General features: G+C 43.2%; 1 protein-coding gene across 1 annotated transcript in view; it reads right to left on the reverse strand.

Moving 5' to 3' along the window:
• Positions 1 to 26,967, reverse strand: part of slc45a3 (solute carrier family 45 member 3) — a 52,862-nt gene that overhangs the window by 6,098 nt on the left and 19,797 nt on the right. The window contains exons 3-5 of the mRNA XM_055939709.1: positions 19,136 to 19,472; positions 9,517 to 10,350; positions 92 to 357 (exon numbers count right to left, since the gene is read on the reverse strand). Of these exons, the coding sequence (XP_055795684.1) occupies positions 92 to 357; positions 9,517 to 10,350; positions 19,136 to 19,283 (1,248 nt within the window). The 5' untranslated portion in view covers positions 19,284 to 19,472. The remainder of the gene's footprint in view (positions 1 to 91; positions 358 to 9,516; positions 10,351 to 19,135; positions 19,473 to 26,967) is intronic.

A 26,967-nucleotide genomic window follows, 5' to 3' on the forward strand; every position in this document is an offset into this window, starting at 1 on the left:
CACAGTTCAAATATGATTTCATATGTACACTATGCTCAGGAAGTACAGGGACCACAGAGTACTGTTGGTATGTGTGCCTTTCTGTCCTTACCTCCATTTCCTTGTGGTAGTGGCAGGTGAGGGTGTACGGCAGCGTCTGCAGCGTGGCATAGGCAAAGCCGGTCAGAGCCGACATCACGGTGACCAGGACCACACTCTTGGACATACAGATGACCAGGGCAGAGATGGTGAAGCTCACCATGCTGCTCAGGTAGACCCGGCGCGAGCCAAAATGGCGGACCAGTCGGCTCATGAGCAGGGAGAAGACAGTAGAGGTAGCACACTGCAGGAACAGGCCCAGGCTGCCCATACGGATGCCTGCAAGACAGGATTGAAATTGTGGTAACAAATTAAGATACAAGATTATGTAATATCAATTATGTCCCTAACATTTATGGGAACAATAATTCTACATGATTATAATTCTAGTTAGTTAACTAGCTAATTGTCCTAGATTCATGCATAGACAAACAGACACAACCCAAGAACAAGGTCAAACATACAGTACTATAACACCACAACAGGTTGTGGTTGCAAATGCAAAATACGACCAGTAACCTCATCCGGACACTTACTATTAAAAAATACCCCTGTAGGAGCCGGCTTTATCATTAAAGTTATTAGTGGGGGTGTTCCATTTCACAGTCTCAACAACACATAATACTTTAATCATGTTTAAAGATACAGACCTCTTCACCACATATTAACCTATAGCTGCTTTTACTGTGGCGCATTAATGGATCTTTATGTGTTTTCAATTCTCGGTTTGGTCATGCCATCAACACACGGAACAGATCAGAGCCCTAATCTACGAATCAGGGTTGAGGAGTTAGTTAACTTTGGTCAACTCTGAGTTCAACTTGGGTTAACCGGTACCACGAAAGTGGCTCAACTTTTAGCCAGGTTAATGTCTATGACAACGAATCCTTCAGAACTAACCTGCTCTGATGCATAATTATCATACCCCCCTCCAAGAAAAAATGCTAGCCTCCCCTGTTATTGTAATGGTGAGAGGTTGTCTTGGGGGTATGATATTTGTGCGTCTAACTTTCTCACTCATCATTATTCACCATTCATTCAGGATTATCCGTAATCATGATAGCATCCACATGAATGTAGAAGTGTCTAGAAACATATTATATTCTTATTTACAATAACAGTGACTCCAAAATGACACAATACCATTATTTACCATTAGTTTCTATTGGGCACAAAATAATCTGGAACACACACACACAAAAAAGCTAATGCATCCAGTCACAAGCTTAATGTAGTCATTGTGTGCTAGGAATATGGAACCAAATATGAAACTTTTACTACTTTAATACACATAAGTACATTTTTACCAATACTTTTGGTTCCCTAAAATGGAGGGTCTATGTACAAAGAGTGCTGACAGTCTGCACTTTAACCTCATAGTCATGCATCATTTCAAATCCAGTGCTGGAGTACAGGGCCAAAACAGCAACAAATGTGTCACTGTCCTAATCAATGTTCCCTCAAAGAAAATGCGGCTGTGAGCAAATTTCAGGTCTGCTGAGCGCAAACTTGAACGTTGTGAAAATTCTGTGCAACTTCCAGCGCGCGTTTACTGTGAACACTGAGGCTGTACCCACTTTAAGTTACAGTTTTAGACAGTGGCCAAGCAAGCTACTGTGGCTATTGATCATAATGTAGGCCTACCATCACAGTCTAGTTCAAAGTAAATGGCGCAGATCCATATATGGCAATGGGCCATTTGCATATAAGCCTAGTGCAGCTCTGATTGGTTATGCTGCACCGGTCTGTGTAGAGTATGGGCTGAGTTGTGTGTAAATGCAATAGAATCCTACTCCGATGCGTGCTGCCTACAACGAAATCTCTTGCGTAGCTAGTTTTGCATACTAAGTCTTGCATAGTTCATTTTGTTTCGGTATGTTGCATTGAAAGTGGCTAATATTGTGTTGATTCGATCACAAATGCCACACTAAAAAGGAAACATTGATAGTGTTAACTAACAGGGAAAACTCTAGAATGTTGAGTGAAGTTCAATCTCGTGCTTCTCGCAGTGGGCTGATACTGTATTTCTTCTACACGGCAGTCTCGGGGCTACTGCGCACACACGCATCTTAGAGGGAACATTGGTCCCAATACTTTTGGAGCTGGCTTTGTATTATAAATTGGGTGGTTCGAGCGCTGAATGCTGATTGGCTGACAGCCGTGGTATATCAGACTGTATACCACGGGTATGACAAAACATTTCTTTTTACTGCTCTTATTACGTTGGTAACCAGTTTATAATAGCAATAAGCCATTTTAGGGGTTTGTGGTATATGGCCAATAAACCATGACTAAGGGCTGTATCCAGGCACTCCGCGTTACGTCGTGCTGAAGAACAGCCCATAGCCGTGGTATATTGGCCATATACCACACCCCCTCGTGCCTTATTGCTTAAGTATATTGTACTACTCAGGTCTGTGAGGATTTTAACCACCAGAAAACAATTGGTTTGTCAGCAAACAGTTGAGTCAGAAAAAAGTTTGACCGGACTTTATCAGAAACCATCACAGACCAAATTAACCTTAAATAAATCCTGAGTGCGAGCTCTGCGGGCGAGACAGGAGGAGGCCCGTGTTTGCTAAGGCGGTGGCTCTTGCTCCGGTCTAACCAGACCTGGGTTCAAATACGATATGATATCCTTTCAAATAGTTAATATGTGCTTGATTGAGTATGCCTGGCTTAATGGACCAATAGAATAGTCCCAAAACTGCAAACCCCACCCATATTGCACTTCAGGTAAGCTAGAGCAAACACTCCAAGTATTTGAAAGAAGAGGCGCAGACTCCTCAGCACAAATACTGTATGTCTGAAACCCAGTTTGTTCTACCTTCCCTAGTCTACATGGCATCACCGGGAGGGTCTTCATTCCAAATCAACACAATAAGTGGCCTACAACTACTATGGAAAGGTCGGCTGCCTGAGCAGTATTTAAAGCGGTTTGATATTACTGTTAGCTGTAAGGGGCCGATTTAGACTTAGGAAATGTACACCTTCATACGCACGCCTTTCCTACACACTTCTCAGTAGTTGGTATTCAGACACCTAATGCAGTCGCGTAATGCGTTCTACAGATGTGGCTACCTTTCACACACTGAACACATTTAATTCAACCGCTGAACACCCCCCGACTTGCTGGCCAACAGATTTTCTCGTGGCGTTTTCATTCGATAGGGTTTTCAGTACATTTATCTTATTAAGCCATCCCTTTAAATACGGTGTACCTTTACTTTGAATTTTGTTGATAGACTGACTAAAATACATTGAGAGAATGGGTTCAGAATATAGGGATCAATGAAAGAAAGCCATCTAAATATATGTATATTCATCTCTGTTTCAGCACCAACCGGTAGATTTAAAAATACTTTGATCTCGTAGATTATTTAGGCAAATGTTAGGGTTAAGAAAGTATGTACAAAAAAAGGCCTATATTGATGAATCAAAAATATAGTGGTTTGATTCATCCTGAAAGTTGCCATATTCAAGTTCAATCCATGACATATTGGAAGGTGGAAAAAGGTGTACAATAGGTGTTGAACAATAGTCCTATAAATCTACCCTAATTCTCACTTATCTTGGAACTGTATGACAACGGTCCAGTCGTCGTGAACGTGTACCAGGCTCCAGGTTTAAGCTGCTACGTGTGGTCAGATTTCCATAATGATTCAAATAGGCTACATGTCCCAAATATCCACAACATCAGTCTAATATGATCCACTATTGCTAGCGACCCTCAGGAACAGGAAAGAAAGCTAAACGGAGTGGAATGGAATGATGCAAAATGTAGGATACAAATTGAGCTAGGTTTCCATTCAATTGGCAACGGATTTTTACGTGAATATAAAAATATCTGCATAAAGAAAATATTCACATTTTCCTACCAGTGGTGTGTTTCCACCAAACGGACTTAATAAAAATCAGTGCGCGATGAGGTAGCGCACACAAAATGTACATTTTCACGCAAGTTTTTATGTTCCGAATAAAAATCGAAAGTTTAAAGCATTTTAAACTTGTTACATAAAAATGTTTCTTTAAATAACAAATGTGCCTACTCTGGTCTTGGCACTTGCTCTCTAGCCAACAGCTCACAGATACAGTGCAGGTAGTCTGTGTGGGTACGCTAGTCTACATGATGAGATTATTATGGATATTATTCTGCCTATTTTTATTTGTCAAACGGCAGTCAATCATTGATCATCATGTCACCAGAATAAGACCCTAGATATTTATTGGAAAGCAGCATCAAGCTCATCACCGTGCACTTTCACCACCCAGTGAAATTCATCATAATTTATCTGTAGCCTAATAATGTTGAATGAACAAATTATCTGTTGGCATCTATAACATTTTATCGAGACTTCCTGTTTCCAGCACAGCTGTCTTGTGTATTTTTTTTAAAGGTATGACTTTACCCGCATAAAAGCAGTGGATGAAATGTGGTTACTGACGGTGGTCCCCGATAGTGGTTAATATTTAACATGATACAAATTGTAAGATAAAACTGAGAAAAGCCCAGGCATATAATTAAACATTCTAAAACACATAAATCAACTCGGCAGGTTCGGCACTACAGAAGTCTATAGCTTGGGTCTCCAAATTTCATCCCGGCAAATTTTGAGGGCATACAATTAAAATTCTGAACAATGGCACAGCTATTTATAGCTTAAATAGAGGCCGTAATACATGACCTGTTGATTTGATTTTCAGTTTGCTTCCATATGACTGGTTCCACATTCGTTCTCAGGGATCACAAGGAAAAATAATCTAAAACAATTGCTAAGTGTATTTACAATCCCTTTCTCCAAACAGATTACTAATTTACCTAGCTTTTATCAATAGCTGACACTGGTGGAGGCTCTTCAGAGGAGGAAGGGGAGGACCATCCTTCTCATTGAATTTCATTAAAATAAAATGTTTAAAACATTTAAAAATATCCTTTTTAGATACAACTATACTAAATATATTCACGTTACCAAATCATTTATTAAAACACACTGCTTTGCAATGAAGGTCTACAAAGTAGCCTCTCCCCCTTCCATAGACTTACACAGTAATTATGACAACTTCCGGAGGACGTCCTCCAACCTATCAGAACTCTTGGAGCATGAACTGACATGTTGTCAGAGAATTAATATATTACTGAACGCATTAGCTACAGCTAAAATGTGGTGAGTAGTTGACTCAAAGAGAGAGAAAGACAAAAGTTGAACAGGTTATGACTATCCAACACAACACTGGAACTCTTCCAAGTCAAAGGGACTTTTGGTTTTACAAATGTATTTCAACCAGGGCCTGCCGGTGAACTGCTAAATTGCTTACTGACTATACACTAATGTTACTGCATGATTGTATTAGCTACGTTGACTAGGACGTTACTATAGCTAATATGGGGACAACGATGTAGGCTGTGTGCAGCGGTTTTGATATGGTTTGGCTTAGAAAGTTTTTTTGCTTGGTCACATACAGCTGATGTGTTGTACATTGAAGTCCACAAGCGAAGGGAAAATGTGAGAGGAGGAGAGTGCATAGATGCGAGAAGGAATACAATGTGGCTGCTATGAAAGTGAACTGTGTTTGCGCGTGATCAGGGGTGTATTCATTCCGCCGATTCTGTGGAAAAACATTTATTGAACGGAAGCAAACGAAAAGGTGATACCTGAATACTTGAATTTGTCCAATAGAAACTCTTGTTTGCAACTGTTGAACTAATGATTACACCCTATATCAGCTAGATGCAGGCAAGAATTTCTATTGTACAAATTCAGGTATTCAGGTATCACCGTTTCGTTTGCTTCCGTTCAAGAAATGTTTTCCCACAGAATCGGCGGAATACATGTGCAAGGCGGTATTAAATGTGTCACTTCTCTCGATCTGTGTGCACCTACGTTGTAAACTTTAATTTAAAGGCTAGGTTGTAGCAACCTCATGATGGGTTTAGGGAACATTTGAGTATCATGTAGTAGCCTAAACTTATCGATGTTACATTAAACTGGGTGAATGGAATATGAATTACAGTAATAGAAATAAGACCATGCTCATGGAAAAAATGTATTGTCCTGCCTCATAAACAGCACTGACCGCCACTGGCTGATACTGGCGTTTGCCCATGCTTAAATTAATAGTCAGAATATGCGTAGAGACATCTCTGCATGGTCTAGCGAAGTGTAATTATGAGAAGATTTACAAGGAGGTTGAACGAGATTTAACAGTTTGGGAGAAGTTGCCTGCTTCTTTACAAACTAGGGTCGCTTCCATAAAGATGAATGTGTTGCCACGTATTAGTTTCCTGAGCATGATGATCCCGATCCCTCCACCAGTAGGCTATTGGGGAAGGATTGATAAACATATACATACATACCTTTGGAATGGCAAACATCCAAAGATTGGGTTTGAGGTGTTACAACGACAGAAGTGGACTTGCATTACCAAATGTTTGTATTTACCACCAATCTTGATCAGTCTACATCAGTCTCTTGGAGAACTATTGAGGAAGAACTTGTTTCACCTACTAGATTGCAGGATGTGTTATTGTCTGGTATATCTAATAGGAAATGCATTCTGTATTTTGGTCCTATCATTTCTAACACAATAGAGAATTTTAGGAACGTTGAGAAGTGTGTAGGTGTTAACTGGAAATGGCATCTCCATACCCCTCTATGGCATAACAAGGCTATCACTTCCTGTAATAAACCGTTAGTCTAGAGCCTGGTCTGCAAAAGGGATCAATATTTGGATTTATTTGATTTATTTAACCTTTATTTAACTAGGCAACTCAAAAGGGTCTTCTTAGTTTTCAGGAACTTGGTCTTCGTTTTGATTTGCAAGGGTCGTCATTCTTTCTATACTCTTAAGACTACAGTCAGCGCTTTGTGCCTGTGGGGTTCCGTGGGGTACAAGTGTGGGAAGGCACCTGGTGATAGAGTGGATTTTTACATTCCAGTCCAGAGGTTTTGTGTATGCTATTTCTTCTCATCTTACAACGATTAAAGCAGAAAGATCTCTCAATGGTTAAAGCATGGGTAGATGATTTGGCTGTCGATGATGAGGCTATTGATTGGGAGAATGTCTGGGAGAATATATTTCACTCATCAAAGAACCCGAACCATCAATTCATTCATTTTAAACTTTGTCATAGATCGTACTGGACACCACTTGTAAGATTTCATGCAAAACAGACCCATACTGTGACCTATGTAACCTCAATACACTTGGTACATACAAACATATGATATGGGATTGTCCTGAGGTTTATGAGTTTGAGGAAAGTGTCGTATATCCTCTCTGACATGGTTGATAACACTGTACCCCTTGAACCAATTACGCTGTTGCTTAACAATGACACAGGTATGCAGCTGAATGAGAAACAGCTAAAAGTGTTGCTGGCTGGGTTGACTGCTGCCAAAAAACGTGTTGTTCAGCGCTAGTTGTCACCACATGACCTTAATATAAGGAAATGGCTAGCATGCTTTCAGGATGTAATTATGTTGGAGTTATCCACTGCTTGTATGAATAAAGCCAGTCCTAGCACTCTGGAAACATGCAAAGTATCCGCCTCAGAAATATCTAAACTGTTGGATGTGATGTAAAATGCTTACTTGATGGTGTTGTATTAGCAAATTGACTTTGCTGTGTATATTCTAGTGTAGTGCGTGTTGTTTATTTTAATTTTAAACAATATATTTAGATAAAAAAATTGGGGGAAAAGTGTCATTTTAATTTTATGGTCGGATTGCCCTTGTGACCCAATAAAAAACAATTGTTCACAGAAAATAATATGCGTAGAGAGAAAAGTGCATAAAAAGGGAATTAAGTTTCATTTATGCACGCATAACTGAGGTTTGAATTCCCCCCTAAGTGCATAGGACACAAGTTCAGCAACATGGCAGCTAATATTACATGGGAGAAGGATGTGGATAGACTAGCTGTTTGAAAGCAAAGGACCAGGCCCACATTACAAACACTGCATGTGGACGAGCTTTAACCAGCATTGGAAGTTCAGGGTATACAATCACATTTGCACTGAGGATAAACCACATTGCGGTGAAAAAGGTAATCTCAATTATGGGGTGTTGTAGTATATACTGTGTTGTCGCTGCTTTGCGTGATGTACTGTTGTCTCTACCTTCTTGCCCTTTGTGATGTTGTCTGTGCCCAATAATGTTTGTAGCCTGTTTTGTGCTGCTACCATGTTGTGCTGCTGCCATGTTGTGTTGCTACCATGCTGTGTTGTCATGTGTTGCTGCCATGCTATATTGTCGTCTTAGGTCTCTCTTTATGCAGTGTTGTCTCTCTTGTCGTGATGTGTGTTTTGTCCTATATTTTTATTCAATTTATTTATATTTTTAATCCGAGCCCCCGCCCCCGCAGGAAGTCTTTTGCCTTTTCGTAGGCCGTCATTGTAAATAAGAATTTGTTCTTAACTGACTTGCCTAGTTAAATAAAGTTTAAATACAATAAATACAATTTAAATAACTTAAATAAATGTCAGGCTTCAGACTTTTGTGCTTGGCCTCTGCCCTGTACCTGAATGAACATGCTCTTTGTACACTGATTGTTTGACATTAATGCACTGTGAGTGTGACATTCCTCCTTGTCCTGCAGGCATGGGAGGGAGGGAGGGATGGGTGGTAGGGATGGGGGTGGGGGAGAAGCAGGAAGCCTTGCAGAGCTCCACTACACACAGAGAACAGACCTGGGAAACTTCTCAGTGTGGGAGAAGAAGGTTTCTTTTTGTCCCTCTCACCATTAGTTTTTCTCTCACTTTGTCTCTCTCATCTCTGTTTTTCTGCTGTGAGTCTGGGGTATTATGTCAGTCAGATTCAACGCAGTTTGAAGTTTGAAGGTCTTCTTTTACACTGATCATCTTCTCCTCATCCAATAAAGCTATGCAATATTCTAGGGGATTAGGAACCAGACTCTTAATGACTCTTAATGCACGCTTTATTACCAGGGAGAAAGGTACAGTGACTGGAAACTCTAGGTAATATTATGGCAACACCGAAGCTTGCTCCTCTGCCTGACTACCTCCCACCTGTGCCATTGGAATGTGCACGCATCCGGCCCAGCTGTGGCGGAGGGAGCTGTCCAAGCCGGCAAAGCAGCTGAGTGGCCAGGTGGTAGTGGTGAAGGTGCGGACTGAGGACAGGAGTGTCAGGGTGAACTGGACTGGGGCTGTATGCACTTTGAGGCCTCACTAGTAGGTTGGGGGAGGATTCTAACTGTCTCTATACAAAATCACTCTACTGGACGTGGCCGTTTGAGAACTTTGGGTTCTCTGATTGTGAATACATCAAAGATCAAGGACATAATGAAGCAGAGCTTGCCCAGCCAAAGTATGTATGTGATAATATCAAATATTGTCTACATGAGAGATGAAGAGGCATTTCGCCAAAGTAAGTGATAGATCACACAGTATATCCACAGAGAAGAAAGACAACTCACCGTCGTCGTAGCGCTGCCTGGAGGCGGTCCCGGGAGCGGCACTGGGCACGCCCTCGTACAGCCCCTCCCCCACAAAGTCTGTGTAGAAGAGCATAAAGGACATGACGGCCATCCAGCTGCAGAGCTGTGCCACGCACAGCTGCCTCATTACCTGGGGCACGTGGCAGTAGCTGTGGTAGATGGCTGGCGTCATGGACCAGAACGTCCTCAGCAGGCACAGAAGCGGGCCCGACTTGAGCAGCCGCAATTTGCATTTGAGCAGGTAGCAGCAGGAGCGTGGAATGCTGCAGTGGCCCGCCTCCAGGAGAGGAGCTGGCTCCAGGGCCGGCACACCAGCACACGGCGGCTCCTCAGACACCTTCATGGTGATCAGCACGCTGGTCACGAAGATGAGGATGAGCATGAAGAAGAGGCACTCTGCCTGGCCGCCCAGGTAGACAGACAGCAGGCCCCGGCTCCAGTCTAGCGCAGGCAGCAGGTAGCCCACACAGCCTCCGAGGCTGACCATAAAGGAGAACATGGCGAAGGCCTGGTTGCAGTCCTCCTCGTCGCGGTACAGGTCCGAGAGGAGCGCCTCTAGCGGCGTGAAGCACACCTGGCCACAGAAGTCGAGCAGGCCCACCCCGAGGATGAGGAAGGCCACTTCTAGGGTGCGTCCGCCCCAGGTGAAGTAGGCAGCCAGCAGGTCGGCATGGGGGATGATGAGGAGGGCTAGGAGGACACCCAGGGACAGCAGCCAGATGAAGGGCCGACGGCGGCCATAGCTGCTGTTGCAGTGGTCACTGGCTGAGCCAATCACAGGGATGAAGATGAGACCTAACACTGGGCCGATACCTGGGGGAGGAGAGAGAGAGAGATAGATAGAGATAGGAGGGCATCAGTGATGTTGATTCATTGGTTGTCAGTTACAAAGTCAAAGGGTTTCTAGGTTGGTGTGTAAAACCAGTTAGTTTAGTTATCAGTATCAAAGCAATAGTCATAAACACATAAAATAGTTAAGTAGGTAAACGCTGATTCCCTTCAAGAACAATTGCGTGAGTTATAAGCCAACATAATAGTTATTGGATTTGAGTTTTTCCACAAAATATCCCTGTGAACTCTAATCCAACAAATGTCCTGGCTGCATCTGATGTTGTCTGGTATCTTCCAGTTTACTACCTTCCCCATGCTGATAGGGCTTGGAGGCAGGATCTCCGGGGGTCTGTGGCCCACTGGCCCCATCACTGCTCAATCCATCTCTCTGAATGCTAGTGAAGGCGGCCTACAGATGGTTCTGTGCCCCAAGCTAACCCACCATAGGCGTCCCTCTCTTCCCCACTGCTGGATTGGGCTAATTAAAACACCCCATGACAAAGGATGCTTGTGGAGCAACACAACGTACATTCCCCACAATGGCCAGATGTATGCCTCTGGTTTCACAATGGGAGCATGCATGGGATGCTTGTTTTGAAAACATGGTTTAAAATTCCATAGAGAAGAAAAATAGAACATTAATTGGATCCACATGAGGGATGCCATGAGTGTCATTCTGATGAAATATGTGTGTAGACTGGAGTACTGTATGAATAGGTACATTCCATTTTTCCATTTCCAGACAATGACCTTTTATGTAAGGGATAATCAACGATCTATTGAAAATAATGAACGACGTGGAAGGTGTGTTCTATGATGTGCTAGCCGATTGGAACTAACCTTCCACGGAGTTGCATTATTTTCCAGAGTTGATTATCCCTTTTATACCATGGCTATAATTGAACACATTTGACGCTAGAAATGTGTTCATTTGCAAGAAGGTATGTGCTCAACCTCCATTGAAGTATGTTTACTTACTTGAAGCAAGTTTACTTACTTGAAGCAAGTTTACTAGATAGCTATATTTGAAGTCAGAAGCTTACATATACCTCAGGCAAATACATTTAAACTCAGTTTTTCACAATTCCTGACATTTAATCCTAGTAAAAATTCCCTGTCTTAGGTCAGTTAGGATCACCACTTTATTTTAAGAATGTGAAATGTCAGAATAATAGTAGAGAGAATGATTTATTTCAGCTTTTATTTCTTTCATCACATTCCCAGTGGGTCGGAAGTTTACATACACTCAATTAGTTTTTGGTAGCATTGCCTTTAAATTGTTTACTTGGGTCAAACGTTTCGCGTAGCCTTCCACAAGCTTCCCACAATAAGTTGGGTGAATTTTGGCCCATTCCTCCTGACAGAGCTGGTGTAATGGAGTCAGGTTTGTAGGCCTCCTTGCTCACACACGCTTTTTCAGTTCTGCCCACAAATGTTCTATAGGATTGAGGTCAGGGCTTTGTGATGGCTACTCCCAATACCTTGACTTTGTTGTCCTTAAGCCATCTTGCCACAACTTTGGAAGTATGTTTGAGGTCATTGTCCATTTGGAAGACCCATTTGCGACCAAGCTTTAACTTCCTGATTTATGTCTTGAGATGTTGCTTCAATATATCCACATATTATCCCTTCCTCATGAGGCTATCTATTTTGTGAAGTGCACCAGTCCCTCCTGCAACAAAGCACCCCCACAACATGATGCTGCCACCCCCTGTGCTTCACGGTTGGAATGGTGTTCTTTGGCCTACAAGCCTCCCCCTTTTTCGTTCAAACATAACGATGGTCATTACGGCCAAACAGTTCTATTTTTGTTTCATCAGACTAGAGGACATTTCTCCAAAAAGTACAATCTTTATCCCCATGTGCAGTTGCAAACCGTAGAATGGCTTTTTTATGGTCATTTTGGAGCATAAAAGGACTCGTTTTACTGTGGATATAGATACCTTTGTACCTGTTTCCTCCAGCATCTTCACAAGGTCCTTTACTGTTGTTCTGGGATTGATTTGCCCTTTTCGCACCAAAGTACGTTCATCTCTAGGAGTCAGAACGCGTCTCCTTCCTGAGCAGTATGATGGCTGCGTGGTCCCATGGTGTTTATACTTGCGTACTATTGTTTGTACAGATGAACGTGGTACCTTCAGGCGTTTAGAAATTGCTCCCAAGGATGAACCAGACTTGTGGACGTCTACAATTGTTTTTCTGAGGTCTTGTGATTTTGACATGATGTCAAGCAAAGAGGCACTGAATTTGAAGGTAGGCCTTGAAATACATCCATAGGTACACCTCCAATTGACTCAAATAATGTCAATAATTTTTTTATTTCAAAAGCAGCTCAAACATAGAACATGTAAGATTAAACTATACGGTGCGTTATAGGGAATTATACAACGGGTGGGTCTAATCTTGAATGCTGATTGGTTAAAACTACATTCCAGATGGTGTATTCCACAAGTTACCACCAGCTAAATCTATGAGTTAAAATGCCGATTTACCCTGTTCCATCTGACTACGCAAACCACTGTCTCATCAGCCTAACCAGGCAATTTATAAACTTAATCTCCACTTTAAAAAGCATCAAGACATTATCTCACAGTTCTTTTAGGCTAACATGTATTTGTATAAACCTTGCTATCTGTCTCTCTGACATTTGCAACATTGTTTCAATATTCAAATTCGATCTCCAACTGTTGCATGGAAATTAAGGTGTCGGGAGGCAGCTCTTCTTAGCCTGTCCAAATCGTGAATTAGCATTATTTTTATGGATATATACAAAGAAAAATCTATGGAAAACTGGTAAAAAAGAAACGAAGTGCAGCTAGTTTGCAGTCTTTCCACCTTCAGTTTGAAGTGATTGTGTTAGCGGTGTTGTTGGCTAGCTCCTCTAAACAACAGTGTCCTGATGAGAGAGAACATGTTCTGTGCCAGGCGAAATCGTGCATCATTAGCTCATTGTTATGGATGTATCCAAATAAATAGCACTAGAAATCAGCTTAAACAAATACAAATGCTGCTACTTTGTTGTTATTCTGGCTCACTGTTTGACGTGACTGTAAGTTAGCCATAGTTGGCTAGCTAGCAAGCAAGGGATAAGAATGTTGCCAGCCAGTATGGCAATGGAACATTTTGAAAGAACGACTGGGTCACGTCCATAGATGCAGAACAAAAAGACTTAACGACTGGGTCGTGTCTCTAGCAACTGAACCGATAGAATGAACAATCAGCTGGCTTGGGTAGCAACTCTAGATTTGCGTCAGGACTATATCTTGTGGAAGGATGAAATAGTATGAATAAAATAATCAAAATAATGTTTTTAATGAGAATATGTAAATCATTTTTTGAATATGTTGGTAACCCCTTATATAAAAGTGATAATGCCCTTGAAGTCGTTGTTTGGAGGATATATTGGCACGGTTTGCTAACAACATCTGTGCCAATATATCTTTCAAACACCGGCTTCTCTGGCATTATCACTTAAATAATGCATGCTCTAGAATGCCAATCAGAAACGAGTGTTCAACAGTGCGATGGTATAAGTATGGGATAATCTACCTTGATGGATATCTGACAACAACATATTGTTGAAACTGTTACACAACTAAATACAATACATTTAATCGGGATTTAGTCGTTTTCAGGAGAAAAATGTTTTCTTAAGGTAAAAAAGACACAGTTATGTATAGTAGAGAGGAAGGGACACACTGTGTGCGTCAGATGGACAGACGGACGGATAGACAGAGTGGATCACTACAGTCCAACCCTCTGTCACATATTTGCCTGGCTGCCACAGGAGCTGTGGAGGCCCATCATAACAATCCAGCGTGTACAGCTTCAACTCTCACTCACACACAACCCTACACTGCTTAATATAAGCTATCCTTACCTCACCACACAACACATACAATACCGGGCAGTGACTTTGTCAGCTGCTACAGAATCACACAGTGATTGTCACCAATACAAATGATCAGTGTGTCCTCGGCCATGTCTGACATCAAACACTATCAACTGATATGAGAAAAATCCACAACAAGTCTGGCGACCAACAACCTTGCACAAACAGAACGTTGCATTGATCACTCTTAACTGGATATACACTTTATTCATCTTAAATATTCCCATTACAAACATAATGTGCTCTCTTAACTAGGGTTTGGCGGTATCCAGACTTTCTTATCGTCATATTGTCCTACTCTCATACTTGGATATACGGTATTACCGGCTTAGCAGACAAGGGGTCGCCAAAAAAACGAGAAAAAAAAGTCAATTGGGTGTCTATTAACAGAACGCTAACAAAATGAGCACAAGTAATAGCACATTTCAATGGAGGCTGCTAGCTAAGTATGCTAACGAGAGCAAACAAAAATCAACTAATTGTAAAGACAGGCCATTCAGTTCATAAAGTTATACATACTGTATATAGGTAGGAGCTACCAAATGTCATTTTTGGTGAATTTGGACATTTACATGTGAATGTGAACGAGAGACATTGTGCAAATTAACAAAGTTTGGACGCATGCTTGTCTGGCTCTGGCTTGTCAGGCTCTGGAGCTGCATGTGTAGGCTACAAGTTGTGTCTGTCTGGAGTCGCAATGGGCCTGCCTGTTCTGAGAGGATTGGGGAGGAGCAGACAGGCTGAGAGGAGGAAAAATGTAAGGAATTCAAGATAGTGGCAGCTGTACAAATAACTCATCCAGAAAGCTAACACAATATGATGCCCCGTCACCTTGTTAATTCAGCCACTTACTTAGATTAATTAGCAAGTTCAATTTAGGGGTCGCGTTCATGCAGAATTCTGCGTTTTTCACACAGGAAAAAAAGATAAAACGCATAAGAATTATCTTGCTGGGTTTTGTAAACGCAGATGTAAAATGCTAGTTATTGTAATTTCTGCTCGGCATTAGACTAATTTCATGCTTCAGTTGCACTTCTCCACTGAGATGAGAATTCATGAACTGGCATTCTATCAGCAGACAGAGCTCTGACTGATGTGTAGCTATTTTTCTCCGGTACATTTCTCAGTGTTGCCAGACCTGGTAAAATGCAAGATTAACTTTAAGCAAAACACTTTTTATGATAAACATTAGAAATATGATAGCCATGCATCGATTTAGCAAAAAAAGCCCTTGCTTTTTAATTGTTAGCTCATTTACTTCTGTGGCTGCCAGCCAGTTAGCGTTGCACTTTTTTCTGCCGAATGTTTAATTACATATTTCTTTTCACCTTTATTTAACCAGGTAGGCAAGTTGAGAACAAGTTCTAATTTACAACTGCGACCTGGCCAAGATAAAGCAAAGCAGTTCGACACATAACAACACAGAGTTACACATGGAGTAAAACAAACATACAGTCAATAATACAGTAGAAAAATACATCTATATACAATGTGAGCAAATAAGGTGAGATAAGTGAGGTAAAGGCCATAAATAGGCCATGGTGGCGAAGTAAATAGAATATAGCAATTAAAACACTGGAATGGTAGATTTGACAGTAGATGAGTGTGCAAAGTAGAAATACTGGGGTGCAAAGGAGTAAAATAAATAAATAAATACAGTAGGGGAAGCGGTAGTTGTTTGGGCTATTTATAGATGGGCTATGTACAGGTGCAGTGATCTGTGAGCTGCTCTGACAGCTGGTGCTTAAAGCTAGTGAGGGTGATAAGTGTTTCCAGTTTCAGAGATTTTTATAGTTTGTTCCAGTCAATGGCAGCAGAGAACTGGAAGGAGAGGCGGCCAAAGGAGGAATTGTCTTTGGGGGTGACAAGTGAGATATACCTGCTGGAACGCGTTCTACGGGTGGGTGCTGCTATGGTGACCAGCGAGCAGAGATAAGACTTTACCTAGCAGGGTCTTGTAGATGACCTGGAGCCAGTGGGTTTGGCGACGAGTATGAAGCGAGGGCCAGCCAACGAGAGCGTACAGGTTGCAGTGGTGGGTAGTATATGGGGCTTTGGTGACAAAACGGATGGCCCTGTGATAGACTGCATCCAATTGGTTGAGTAGGGTGTTGGAGGCTATTTTGTAAATGACATCGCCAAAGTCGAAGACCGGTAAGATGGTCAGTTTTACGAGGGTATGTTTGGCAGGATGGGTGAAGGATGCTTTGTTGCGAAATAGGAAGCCAATTCTAGATTTAACTTTGGATTGGAGATGTTTTATGAATCTGCAAGGAGAGTTTACTTGATGTATTTGATGAGTCACACTAATGTATTTTCTGTGAAGGAAAACTATACTAACACGTCCCTGATCACTCTATTGAAGTAAAAAAACACAGTTTGCATTCAATATAAAATACAAACCCTGTCAATACAACTTCTGGCTACTTTCTCCCGTTGTGCTATTTATAAACAAACACAATGTAAAATAATGTGACAGGTGAAATGAAGAATGCAATCTGCTTAATCTCCTAACGTATTGCACAAGTTGACTGCAGGTATTTACTTAAAAAGTAGCCACAAATATTAAAATGTAGAGTTGGGCGATATACTGTGTTTTACAATATAACGGTATTGATGCACGGACCAGTTTGCATTTTTACTTTACCTTCTAAAACAGTATTTGAATGTTTGGTTTGTTAAATGTGATACACTCTGTGTAACGTCCATTTTTATAGTTTACTTCACTACTTGAGTCATCTCTCTCTGCTCTCCCTCGCTCCATGCTGCTTTTTACACCTAAAGTGCATTCGGAAAGTATCCCTTTCCCACATTTTGTTACGTTACAGCCTTATTCTAAAATGGATCAAATATATATTTTTCCCTCATCAATCTAAACACAATACCCCATTATGACAATGCAAAAACAGTTTTTTATCATTTTTCCCCACATGTAAAATAACAAATACCATATTTACATAAGTATTATAAGTATTACACGTAACATTAGCAAGCAAGCCAGCCAGCTAACGTTAACATTGCTTGCTAATGTTACGTGTATGATCTTATTATTCGTATTTCAGAGCCATTTACGTTGCTACTTTTTCTGTGGCTAAACCAACTAGGCTCGTCAACTAGGCTCCAACTAGGCTCATTTTTTTAATAAAAAAATGCATTTTGATGAAAATAAATGAACTTTTAAGTTCAAGGCTCTCCTGTGAAGTAGTGACCAATGACATACGGGGGAAAACACTATATAATAATAGAAGAATAAGAATAAGGCTGAACAAAATGTGGACGAAATCAAAGGGTCTGAATACTTTCCGAATGCACTGTACCTATTCCCGCCCCCTGTCACTCAAGGAGCACATTTGTTGTTCCTTGACTACGAGACACTTGCGTTCAGTCTGCATGGTTAAGGCAGCAAATGCAACAATGTTGATGACAGCGATGCTGTTTTCACTTTGCTCCAATCAGAATGGAGAAAGACCCATTAAAATCGCTTATGATGTATGTGTTGCCACCCTAGGGTCACGCACTACTCAGAAAGCAAATGTATTACTTTTATTATTAAAAAACATAAAATACCGTCATTTTTCATACCGTGATATGATATGTGACCATATCGCCCAGCCCTATCATAAACGGTATTGAAAAACCATCCCGTGGCTATTTCCAAATACCCAGTTCTACGTTATATACAGTATACCGCCCAAGCCTATCTCTAACTCATATGCAGTATACACACAACACCATGTGCTTTCCAAGTCATATACAGTACAAACTCTACAGTGTGAATTTCTAACATAAGACATTCCCCTGGGCCCCTATCCAGAAAGCTTGCTTCCTCCTGACAGACAGAGAAGAGTCGATTAAACAATTAAAGAGTGGCAACTGGCAGTATTAATCCAGAAGTGGCCATTAGATCAAGTAGATGGCCCGCATCTGAGAATCTGACACTACTCCTGGGTAAATTAGCCTTAAGACCCCAGGACACAATATCCATCTCCATTACTAAACACTCTGCCGTTCCATTAGACAAAACTAAGGAGGGAGGGGGGGGCAAAGCATTTATTTTGTGCCATTTCCAGATGAGGTTTACGGGCTGTGGGGATGACACAAATGCTATTTTTCTCCCATTTTTCTCCCTCTCTTTAAAGAGAGGGATAGAGGAGTGTATGTTAACACACATAATATTACTGTATCTGTCTATTGGAGATGTAATTGCCACATGCACGTTTCGGAGTGGCAATCTCAATCCGTTTGGTCACAACGTAATCTGAGAGAGAGAGAAGAAATGCCTTCACAGCAAACCATGTGATAGCCATTTGCGCGCGATAGGATAATGCAGCTATTCACATCGCCTACACAAAAAATGCCCTGCCGCGCGGTGGCTATATATACACTGTGTCTTTTAAAAAACCCTGAAGTTCTAATGTAGCATTAAGGTTAGGTCAAACACAACAGCATGTCACTGATTTGCAAGCAATGAGGTCTAATAACAACAACAGTAACCCATCTTTGTGTCTATCAGGAAGAGTAGGCCTCTGCTCCACATCTTTAGATTTGTTCTGCTGTTGTTAATGTAAAACAAATCCAAAGCCGAAGCCACAGTCCAGAACCAGATTAGAAACTCAACTATGGGGATCTAAAATTAGTCTGTTCCATCAGGGGGACAGTGTGTATGTTTTTTTGTAAATGAGGTACTGTACTATCAGGCCAGCACCCAAAGAGACAGCAGGTTGCTTTAGATACAGTATCCAACGGGCTGGTGGGGCACAGCCCTGTCCCTCCACACCCTTCAGGAGGACCCCTCTAGATGAAGACTCTTTCATGTGTAATGAATGTACCCCCCCCCCCCCCCGTCGTCGTCAGGGTAAGCCAGAGCTGGCTTACCTAGCACCATGGTCATGTATTGCTCCTCTACCCCAGCCTCCAGAAGCAGGGGAGGCACGTATGTGATCCCAGCTGCCACGCAGATCTCCAGGCCGCAGGTCAGGGAGTTCAGCAGGACGAGACGGCACTGAGACCTCCATCCAGGCATATTTACAGGGTCGCTTTTCCACCGCTACGCCGTTACAGGGGGGCTGCTGCCAGGAGAGGAGGAGGCAGACGGTTCCCCGTGGAACGAGTCTCGGGGACGAGAGGACCACCGCGGAGGGAGAGCAGGGAGGACACACTGACACCGTCTCAGATGACCTGGAGGATCCATTCTGGTTTCAGCATTCTGGATCTGAGAGAATAGAACAGAGGAGAGAGAAACAGGCGTTGACAAAAACAGAAAAACTGATGGACTCACTTTGGAAAGCATGAAGGCTGAGAGAGACCGGATAGGTCATCTTCAGGCTAACGCACCTGGTTGTCAGACGCCTCAGGCACTGAAATTGCTTGATTGTTGCTGCCGTGGAGAGGCTTTCTCACAAGACAAAGAGCAGGACTCCAACACGCAGAGACAGGGACTGTTAGAAAGCCACAACCAGACACAAAGGGATTGATACACCAACTTGACTGCTCAGCTTCAGGGCAGCTTGAACAACAGAGAGATGAGTCAGCCCGATGTGGCAACGTGGCAAATGCACCGATTTGGCACTATCATTCCCTCTCTGTTTTCTTAAGGCGGGGAGAGGGAAGGCATGACAAAAGTGGTGGTTGACAAAGGGAAAGAAAGAGAGAGACATTCCGGAGGAGCTTTCTCTCTTTCCTGCCTGCAAGGCAGCAGCAGCAGGTGGTGTCTGGGAGCCGGCCCTCCACTTCTCTCTGCTCTGTCATTAAACTATCCGATCCAGGGCTGATTACACCATGCCAAGTCAAGACGCTCCTAACACGGAGCACCTCGCTCTCATTTAAACCCATTGTTCACCTGAATCGCTGCTAATGAGCCCGTTTCTACCACTTCCTCCTTTGAGAGGACCAAGACCTCACACACAACGAACAGTAACATTGGCAGATCAACTCAGACCGAAGGTGATACTAATTCTGTGTCATTTTCTGCTAAGCTCAGAAAGGGGACATTACGATACACAGGGGTCTTTTAGGCAAGATTACATTACGCCGATTGATAACGGCCCGGACTCCAGGCAGCAACGTCATCAAATTCAAATTGGAGTAAAAGGCATAGTGAGCATAATGAGACGTTGTCTAGATGAGGGTCAATGGTCCCAAGAGCAACATAATATTTCCTAGTCTTCCAACAGAATATGAGCGAGGTGTGGCTTTAGCTTAGGTTCCGCTCCAGTAGACAGAAGGAAAGTACACCCTGATCTGGTGATCCTGCTTCAAAGATGCAAGTGAACGCCTAAACAGATCTAGGCCTACATCATTTACTGATTCTGGTGTCACAGTTCCTCAAACGTCTGCCCCATCTCTCTCTCTGTCACACACACACACACACACACACACACACACACACACACACACACACACACACACACACACACACACACACACACACACACACACACACACACACACACACAAGCACACAAGAACACAAGAACACACGCGCGCAGACAGTGCTCGACCCAACTCCATCCCATGCGTAACAGAACACCAGAGTGTACACCCTCAATCTCCCAGATCGTTTCCTCTCACAATGCTCCTGTGCCTGACATGTCAATCTCTACTGACGGACCTCTACCCCCCCAACGATGACAAGAAGTGCCACTCTCCATTTCACGCCTTGCTTCCCTGCACACTGTCCTTTCTACACAAATACCCCTCTTTAGTCATATATATTATTTTCTCATGAGCAAAGCTCGTTTTTTATCTAAAGGAAATTGAAGAGGAAAAGCAGAGGGAGCAACAGCGGCGTACTCTAACCCTCAACTGAGCTCATCCACTGAGTTGATGCAATATCACATATAGGAACAATGAAAGACCCTTCCAAAGAGCATGGATCGAGTGTTCCTCAAGTCGGTCACGCAGGAAAAATGGATTGGGAGAAACCCCAGCTGATACAGGATCCGATTTCCTCAGCCTAGGTACCAGACTGATTCAGAGTCAGACAGAAAAGGGAGTCTTGCCATGTTCCAGCCTCCTGATAGAAAAGACTCATCCTACTGCCAAGGTGCCATCTGAGCAAGAGATGTGTGAGAACACTGAGGACAGCCGCAGACGCAAAAACAACAAGGTGCTATATTCATATTTGGTGTGAGATTCCTCCGCCAGTGTGGTCCATCTGTTCATCCCTAGCAAATCAAATGGATATGTCATTTTCAATAACAGACTCAGTTAGTCACGAGAAACCCAGCACAGTAAATAAATACTGTTCAGGTGCATGGAAGGAATTGAGTCTGTGTCCTTCAGGAAAGTTTTAGCAGGGATTATTTGGTTCAACAACAATGAGAGGTGGTGAAGAAACAGAAAAACCACCGCATTAGGCTGTTAGTAGAGTGGGAAATCTAGGTAATTCAAATGTTACATAAATGTTAGAATAACATGTCTTTAAATCGAATAGCGGGTCATTCAACCCAGCATTGGATACCATTAACGATCGCATCATCAGTGTCAGTGAGCAACGTGAGCGTAGAAACGGGACAAAGCCGATGCTTTAGCAGCCAGCAACCAGCAGGGGGCCTGGGTCACTCCTATGGAGGAGAGAGGGGACTTTCACACCCGTCAAATCTCATTCCTACCCGCCTCAAACACCCTGAAATGGACCCATCAGGAGACCAGCCAGTGCTGAAAATGGAATGGCTGCAGAGGTATTGACCTAAGCATTGGTGGGGAGTTAGGGATGAGTCAGGGATGAGGTGGGGAGGGATGTGAGGGAGGAGAGACTAGTCAAGACTACTGTGCAGAGGATTTATCAGCACGTTTAGCGAACCCCGAATAATGTGTAGAATAAAAGCCACGTGTTTGGTTTAAACCTGGCACTCCTCACAAATAACATCAACATAGCACGGAGCAGAGCTCTCGGGGGTCAACTCCTGTCTGGATGGAGCAGAGCGAGGTAGCCGAGACACACACAATCAACCCACACAACAACCATTCCACACAAGTTTAATGACACCTCTGGCACCACAATATATTCCAGTCAAGCCCATCGATCGTCTGGCTATAACCCCAGCCGTACTTAATCAGAGCATCAGCCCTTAGAGTCTTCTGGAGTGATTACACACACAGGGCCTAGGCACAGGGGCAGCCAGAGCCAGCTACTGTAGAGTGAGAGATGGGGCTGAGGGGGGAAGAGAGAGGAGGAGGAGGGGGAAGAGGTGCTTTTGTCTTGTCAGCCCTGCACTCCCTTTTCCCCATTACCAGGCCCATTCAGGCCCAGGCCCATTCAGGCCCAGGCCCATTCAGGCCCAGGCCCCCCAAATCAGTCTTAATGGCTCTGAGGGGTATTATTACAATACAAAACAGGCTTTGTATACATTGTGCCACTCTGAGTAACTTGATATAGTGAGGTACCAGGCCCATTCAATTGGGCTTTTATTAGTGCGGGGTTTCATATAAAACAGTACAAAAAAAAACAGCAACTGAAGAGTCTGTGTCTGTGAGTCTGAGACAGGAGGAGGAGAATTGCTGTGACATGACATTACAACCACAAGTGCTGCTTCGGCAGTGGATGAAGAAACCTCAAGGAGACTCTTGTGGTGTTCTGGCTCCCTCTGAATGGCTGCAGGGATACAGCACACTAGTTCTCCCCCTCTATGTTCCTGTTCAGGCACTGCTGGCAGGAGACAGAGGAACAGAGCTGTGTCCAACAACAGCAGGCCGCCTGCGTGGCTTTAGCCTCCAGTCTTCCAGACAGTGAATTCCAGATGGATTCCAGTTGAGGTTGAGCAGGGTGGGGACTGGGCTGGGGAGGATCTCGCACTTGAGAGGCCTTCTCTTTGGAGCCTCAGACCCCCATCACATGAGAGTGGCTTGCATGACCCCACTGCCCTCCAAACCCATAATCCCCCCCCCCCACATCTGTCATACATGACCCCCGGCTTTGGCCAATCTGGTGACCAACAGAACAACTCGAAGTACGAGTGACAGTCTCAGTCTGGTATTACCATCTTCTCGCGAGACATTGGCACATGAATTTAGTGAACATTACAGTGCTGGCTGTCGACCAGTTGACTGAAAGAACTCTGTCTGGGCTGAGGAGGAAAGGCGTCCTTGTCTTATTTCTGGAGAGTCTAATAATACATTTGGCCGTGTCACACTCCAGCTACATAATTAGGCCAATGACTCAGAATACATCTTAGAAGTAAGTTGAATATGAAGCAGACTTTAATTTAAAGTTATAGGCAATTAATTTTTGTTATTCATTGTTTTGAAACGTTATTTATTTATGCATGTAGCCTATATAAAGTATTACATTTTGTTGCAGATCAAGACTCAATTGTCCATTCCACTTTTGACCCTGCCCCCCCCTGCACGCATCACTCCATCCCTGCACCCCAGGCCACAGTCCACTGCCACACAGGTGTGGAACTATAAACCCAATCAGCTCTCCTTTCAGGGGTGGTGGGGGCAGTGCTGGTTAGCCTTTCTGACAGACAGAGGGACAGGCGGATAGGGGATCCACACACACAGACAGTTATCAGGTGGACACAGAGCAGAGGAATGCAAGCTGGGGGTGACTGATCTGAGAGTGTAGGAGAGGAAGATCCAGCACCCCTCCCAGTCCTTTCAAACTGTTGAATGGAGCCAGTAACAGATCTGGGAGGTGACTGTTATCACACCTGGCACACAAATAGCACAACAATGGAGATCCAGATTCCAGTCATGTAGCCTCTAATGAATCAATGCCTGATAACGTCCCCGAGGAACGCTTCTTTTCACTGCCTCAAACCCTATTATGTAAAGGTCAAACGACTACTATGAGTAAATAGCCTCCTAATATAGTTATTTGCACTAAGTTAATTGAGAGGCAAAAACCTGAAATTAAATGGTTTTCATCCTGTGCAGAATTGATCTCGCTCATATTTATAGTATTAAGTAAAAACAGAGCTTTTAAACCGTCTGCCCTCAAATGGTCAATACATGCCTCCTTCTTGGCAGTGTTGGCACAGCTCCCTCATGCGAGCAAATAATCGGTGTAGTCAAGCATCATCAACTACAATGAGCATGGCGTGGACTGGCATCATGCATGGCTGCCAATATTTCAAATCCTAACTGTCAATGAACATACACAACTGAGTGACTGTCTGTCTGCAGTCAGATAACTGTCACACATAACAAAAGGATCCTATAAGAACAGTGTTTGCATCTGTGAATTCACAGTCTGATGGTTCCGACCAGTTTGCGCATTCAATTAGGACTTTATAATCATTCAAAGTAATGGGTAGTAGAATTTAGCAAAATACTTACTATGTAAAGTAGAGAAGTACAGCTGATGTCCAAGAGAATTGCAGAAGTGCATATCTGACTACCCCACAGTTTTGTCTACTAACCACTCACACTCTGACCACTGGATATTTGCATGCACACCTTATCCAATCAACACTCCACTGGCTAGAGGACAGCTACACAGATCCCTCTTCTTACTACCTGGCCAAACTCATATCAGTTATGCTCTCCCCCTCTTTGTCTCCTCCTCTCAGAATGAACCCTCCTCCTCCTTACTAGCCCTCCCTATATTCTCACGCTCTCCCATCCTGTAAAGTCGGAGAAAAAACCCTGAGCACTTCAGGAATCTTCTCCTGGAGGAAAAGATATGGCACGCTGGCTCAAACCTCTTCCTAAAACACACACACATATGCGATTGGCCAGAGCACAACAGGCTGTTCGGAAACAAAGAGTGAATTCATATCAGTTCCACCTCAGAGCTCCCCTTCCTCCTCCCATCTCCCAGTCTATCACTCCTCCTCCCCAAAAAGTTTGTATAAAAGCCCCTGACCCGGTATGATGTTAAACTGCCTATCAGGGACAGCCCTCTCACCTCCTCCCAGCCTTAAGCCATACCCCTGTATGTACTCCCGTTCCTGGGATCAGAGCCTCGGTCACAGGCCCATTCACACACACTAACGCCACTAACCCCACGGCTGCTGACATGTCTGCTCCTCACATCTCCAAGCAGGCCCAGCTCTCTACGGAGATCCTTTCAATTTGAGAACCGACAGGAGAAGTGGAGCGGCGTGGAGAGGAATCAGAGAGAGTAAGTCATTAGAGCATGGCCTGTAGTTTAAGGAATCTCCATTCTTGCAGCCTGGAGCCCAGGGGCAGATCAATATGAGTGCAGCAAATGGCTGCTGGTAACACGTCCCTTGCCCACAAGAGTGGCTTGCATTGCATTAGATAAGCTTTAGAGAGCTCACAACTTAGGGAATGATCCGAGTTTGTTAGAAGACCATATCCTCCTGACTAACAAAAGCTTTTGCTGCACTTTTGTTTCTCCATCCAGATACATTGACCCGGGCATAACTGAACAGAAATGATTCTGCTTTAAAACGTACCATAGGCAAATGAAATGAGGATGTCTCCGAATGATCCTTTCTAATAACTAGGCTATCTTTTATTAAAAAATGTAGCCATTTCCAGTTCCCAGTCATAAGTGTGAATGTGAGATAATTATACAACTGGATGTTCTTGAACAAGAGTCTAAACACGAGTCTAGACATACCCCTTTTGTTATCCATTAACAGAGTAAAAGCAGCATAAATGCACAAGCATTTCAGTATGTGACAGAGTTAAAGGAGACATATGGGCCTTTAACAAAGGAAGAATAATGGGGTTGGTGCTGAGTAAATTGACTTAAGTCAAACCGCCAAGGAACTAGAGCGCCACCCAGTCTCATTTCTATATCCAGCCGGCCCAAATGACTAAAATAGGAGCATATGACAAGTACACATAGGACACACTTTAAGACTATAGATACAGCTCTAGACATAGACCACAATATCCAGATTTTACCTGCAAAGAGTCAGGAAATCTGGAATTTCATAGAAGCACTATTCCACTGAACATGAGATGTTTAGTTTAATTGAAGTTGTTCACGGTTCATTATGGTTAATTTGGGCTCCCGATTGGCGCAGCGGTCTAAGGTACTGCATCTCAGTGCTGGAGGCGTCACTACAGACCCTGGTTAGATTCCAGGCTGTATCACAACCAGCCTTGATTGGGAGTCCCATAGGGAGGCGCACAATTGGCCCAGCGTCGTCCGGGTTAGGTTTTGGCCAGGGTAGGCTGTCATTGTAAATAATAATTTGTTCTTAACTGACTTGCCTAGTTAAATAAAAAATGCAAATAAATAAATGACAGCCGGTCTTGGCTGAAAACATATCAGATGTTGGTCTGAATTTCCACAAACCCTGCTCCAGGACTACAAGCCAAACCCAGAGTCCATAATAAGCTATGACAGACTTCTCTGCACTTAACCGAGAAGGAGATGAAAGCCACCATGTCAGAAATATACCAGAAATGCTACTGCTCTTGGCATCGAGAGGAAGGACCCAATAAAACTTAAATGTCACCCACATCACATATGAGCCGGTGGACGGAGGAAGGTTCAATCCCTCATTGTGTGTTCACATAACAAATTAACCTTTAAATAAAAATACGTGATGCTGTTGCTAAAACGCAGATCTGCACATTCATTAGCTTAAGCACTGGCTTCCATCCTTAGAGGTTGCCTTGCAAGTAACCATACAGCTATATTGTTCTCTGCTTGCTCTAAATAGATAGCTTATTAGTTGGGGAGAGCGGCCGAGAGACGATGACAATGAAGGAGTAACGTTGGGCCTTATCAGTGTGATTTCTTGGTGAAAAGGAGCCGCACTGCAGGACATGAGTTA

Source organism: Salvelinus fontinalis, chromosome 12, assembly GCF_029448725.1.
Source record: "Salvelinus fontinalis isolate EN_2023a chromosome 12, ASM2944872v1, whole genome shotgun sequence".
Classification (NCBI taxonomy): Eukaryota; Metazoa; Chordata; class Actinopteri; order Salmoniformes; family Salmonidae; genus Salvelinus; species Salvelinus fontinalis.